The following is a 4,007-nucleotide window of genomic DNA, read 5'->3' on the forward strand; positions in this document are numbered from 1 at the left end:
CATTGGACAAATATATCATAGCTATAACGTTCCACAAAAAACAACACAATCAATTTCTTAATGGGGAAGTTTCAGTTTCTTCTTCTTTCCATACAATTATTTTTCTTTTCTCGTGGGAGCTAGGTGGAGTTTTGTCCCTTGAGCCACCCCATCTTAAACTGCGACTATCCTATATAAGTAGTTATCTAAACTCTATTAAACATTCTAACATATGTTATAATTAGTACTTTAGAAGCTCAAAATCCTACATGTAAATAGCACAAGTGTGAAACTGTGAATGTACATTGTTATGGCACTAGCATTCTGTCATTGTTTACGTTCACTCTCTCAACAAAGAAAACAACATATAAATCATTGTCTATCATTGATTGTAAGGTCCTACTCCAGATAAATAAAAAAGTGCATTTTATTGAAGTCCACCAACTTACAGGATACTTTGTATAAAACTCCTAACTCCAAAGTTACATGAAATAAATATGGGGCCATAGGAGGTTTTATTATTGATTCCATGCATCCAAAACGAAAGGGAAAATGGCTTGGGGACCAGGGGACCAGGGGATAAGATTCAATAAAAACATGATCGTGGAAACACAATCCATAACTAAGAAAGTTAAATGAACTCCTAATAACAACACTCACTAGCTGGTATTCATGATCTTTGGTGATAGTATTACCCTTCAGATGTTGATTCAGTACTAGGCAGATACCCATAAAAACATTGAATATATGGATGGAAAAATAACAAGTTGGTAATGACTAGATGGCCAGCACAATTCATTTCAAGCAACCATAAATAACAACAACCCAACATCGGGGTTTCGAGAAAGGAAAGTGTCTTTTAATCCAATATATATAGCATGACTTGATCATGAATTGGGATCATTTTCTTAGCTTTTCTTTCAACCTCTCAACAGCAGCCCTAAGAGTTCCCTCATCCTTGCAGAAAGTAAACCTCACTAGATTCTTTCCGTCTTCTGGATTCAAGTAAAACACACTGGTAGGGATTGCCACCACTCCTACCTCCTTAATTAGATATTCGCAAAACGCAACATCATTTTCGTGTCCAAAAGGTGTGTGATCCACAACCACAAAGTAGGTTCCGTTGGATGGGAATACCTTGAAGCCAACGGCCTCCAGCCCTTCCACCAAAATAGCCCTCTTTGCCATATAATCCCTCTTTAGCTCCACAAAGTACGAATCTGGTGCTCTGAGAGCTGCCGCAGTTGCAGACTGCATAGGAGTTGAGGTTGCAAAAGTGAGATAAGAATGTGCCTGTCTCACTCCCCATGTTAAGTGCGGGGGTGCTATGGCCCACCCAATCTTCCATCCTGTTAAAGAAAATGTCTTCCCCAATGAGTTCATTGTCACTGTCCTTTCGAACATTCCAGGCAAAGAAGCCGGTGAAATGTGTTCCACATCAAATGCCAGCTTATCATAAACTTCATCACTGAAAACCAGAACATCATTCTCAATGCAAAGGGACGCAATGAAATTGAGCTCCTCTCGAGTGAACATCTTTCCAGTAGGGTTGTGAGGAGTATTTATCATAATGGCACGTGTATTCTTTGAGATGGCGGACTTTAACTCCTCAATTGGGGCAGCAAAATCCGGAGGGCGCAAAGTGATGCTTTTTACTTTTGCACCAGCCATGGACAAAGTGGCTTCATAAGAATCATAAAATGGAGCAAATAGGATAACCTCATCACCAGGATTTATTAGTCCTAATATAGTTGCAGCAATTGCTTCTGTGCAGCCACTTGTAACAGTAATTTCCTTCTCAGGATCCACTACAAGTCCGGTATCTTTCTTAAATCTCTCAGCAATGGCATTGTTCAAGTCTGGGACTCCATAACCCCGGGCATACTGATTTTTCCCATCCCTGATTGCCTGAATTGCTGCTTCCTTCACAAAGTCGGGACCATCAAAGTTTGGAAAGCCTTGACCAAGGTTTATGGCTCCATGTTTGGCAGCAAGCATACTCATTTGAGTGAAGATTGTTGTTTTGAACTTCTCTAAGCGCTTTGCAACCTAACAACCAAATAACAATCAGCAAAAAACAATGTAAGGAGGTGGCAAACAAGTTGATTATAAAGTTCCTTTTTCCTCTCATTTTTTGGGGTCCATGGATACCGTCATACCAGATACATAATAGAACCAAACTCTCTTCCTTACAAAACCCCGCCCCTTTGTACAATTATGGTCTAAGACCCTCAATGTCCTGAAATCACTCTGGATTCTGAGTTCCAACTAATCCGAGTTGAATCCAGAAGACCCATTTAAGGGTGCAAAGCTCTCCTAACACATATTCTCTCAAATCACGGGAGTTGAGCGCAGGAGCATGCTTAAGGGGAACTGAGCTCCTTGCCAATTGAACCAACAGGCGTTGATTCCCCTTTGTAGGACTCAACTAGACAAGATATAATCCGAGATCCTTGCACATATAGGAAGGTTTTCCAAGCTAAACATGCTAACATCTACAACCTCAACCAAGCAACTAAGTAAATTCAAAAGGAACTACGAATATCAGGTATAAACAAAACAAGAAAAAAACAATGATTGACTTATAGGGTATAAATGCCATATCCTATATATACAAGAACACTGCATCATGATGAAAATACAAAGGAAATAGTTTAACAGTAAACAAGAAGCTAAGATAGAAGATACTGCGTGCACAATAAGTCAATAACACAATTATCATTAAAACATATGATTTTGCAACAAACACTAAAGAGTATTAAGAAAGCTACAAACTTCAATCACAGTGACCAACATCATGGTCTTAAAAAAGGTGCATCTCAGGAATCTAATTGTGAAACAACATAAATAAAAAATAATTAAACCCTATTGAAAATGATGATAATAGTAAATAGAAACGGATCTAAAAGGTAGTAATAAGTAAGCAAAACCTGCAAAGGGTGATGCTTTATCTGGGTGGTGGTGACGTCATTATGAGTGTTGGAAACAGTGGACATGGTGGCTGCAATGAAAGGTGAAAACTTTGGGGTAGAAGAGGAAGAAAGGGGAATGAAATGGTTTGAAGAATTGAGGAATTTGGAGGAAGAAAGTATGAATCGCATTGGTTGTATGAAAGTGTGGAAATGCTTTGATTCGTTCTGATGCTGATAGGTAGAGTAAAGATGGCTTTTTTTTATTTTATTTAATTTTAGAAATAGAAGGGGATTTCACTGAATGAAGATGTGTTCTAGTCTTAATTAGTGTATAGTTTACTGAAAATATGGATACAGAATATTTATACAAATCATTATATTTTTATGTTTCATTTGAGTTATGATTGTATGATGAGTAAATATGCAACCAGTCAAATTACCTACGTGGTGTATGATTGTAATATGAGTAAATATATAATTATAAGATGAACAAATATAAATGATGAATAATATATTGATAATGTATAAAACTTGTATATTGTTAGTGTATAATTTTTTTCTTTAGTTTTTATATTTCCGAATATGTGTATATAAAACAAAATAAAAAGTATTTTTTTAGAAAGAACACAAAATCCAATTCTCCTTTAAAAAATCACCTTTTTAGGAAGAGTTCAGTAGAACGAAGCTTCAAAAAGTTGAATTTGGAAAATTTTACGACAATGCACTCTTTTGGAACGGTATGGCCCAAACTGGAAATGGAAAGCCCAAACAAAATTATGGCACAAGGACTATGTTATTATCGAATAATGTTAGTTTAGGATAGAGTCTATTATTTTGTAACATCTGACAAATTGTATGGTCCAAATCAGTTTTATTTTAGATATTTTCATCTTTCCATCCTTTTTAAGTTGTAATGAATTCTAGACATGAATATGCAGAATGAATTAAGTATATTTCCATTTTGTTTTCCTTTTATTCTTCATTTAAAGTTTTAGCCTAACATTTTGGACATGTCACCTTGATGTGATGATTTTTAAGCTGATTCATTAGATAATGATATTAATAATTTTAAGGTACAATAATGGTTATACAAGACAGTGTGGCACAGGACAAGAG

The 4,007-nt window shown here is 36.2% G+C and overlaps 1 protein-coding gene across 1 annotated transcript; it reads right to left on the reverse strand.

Annotated features, from left to right (window-relative positions):
- On the reverse strand, window positions 346–3,177 carry LOC109328407 (probable N-succinyldiaminopimelate aminotransferase DapC). Its single transcript, XM_019561863.1, has 2 exons — window positions 2,910–3,177; window positions 346–2,028 (listed from the first exon to the last, which is right to left on the reverse strand). Exons 1-2 carry the CDS (start codon window positions 3,078–3,080, stop codon window positions 880–882), a joined length of 1,320 nt encoding a protein of 439 aa, XP_019417408.1. The 5' UTR covers window positions 3,081–3,177; the 3' UTR covers window positions 346–879.

The sequence above is a fragment of the Lupinus angustifolius genome, chromosome LG15 (genome assembly GCF_001865875.1).
Source record: "Lupinus angustifolius cultivar Tanjil chromosome LG15, LupAngTanjil_v1.0, whole genome shotgun sequence".
Taxonomy (NCBI): Eukaryota; Viridiplantae; Streptophyta; class Magnoliopsida; order Fabales; family Fabaceae; genus Lupinus; species Lupinus angustifolius.

Excerpts from the sequence above, each read along its gene's own strand:
- LOC109328407 (XM_019561863.1), bottom strand. The coding sequence starts at position 3,080 with ATGCGATTCATACTTTCTTCCTCCAAATTCCTCAATTCTTCAAACCAT. Across the intron at positions 2,029-2,909 it reads TAAAGCATCACCCTTTGCAG|GTTGCAAAGCGCTTAGAGAA; the intron begins GTTTTGCTTACT and ends TTTGGTTGTTAG.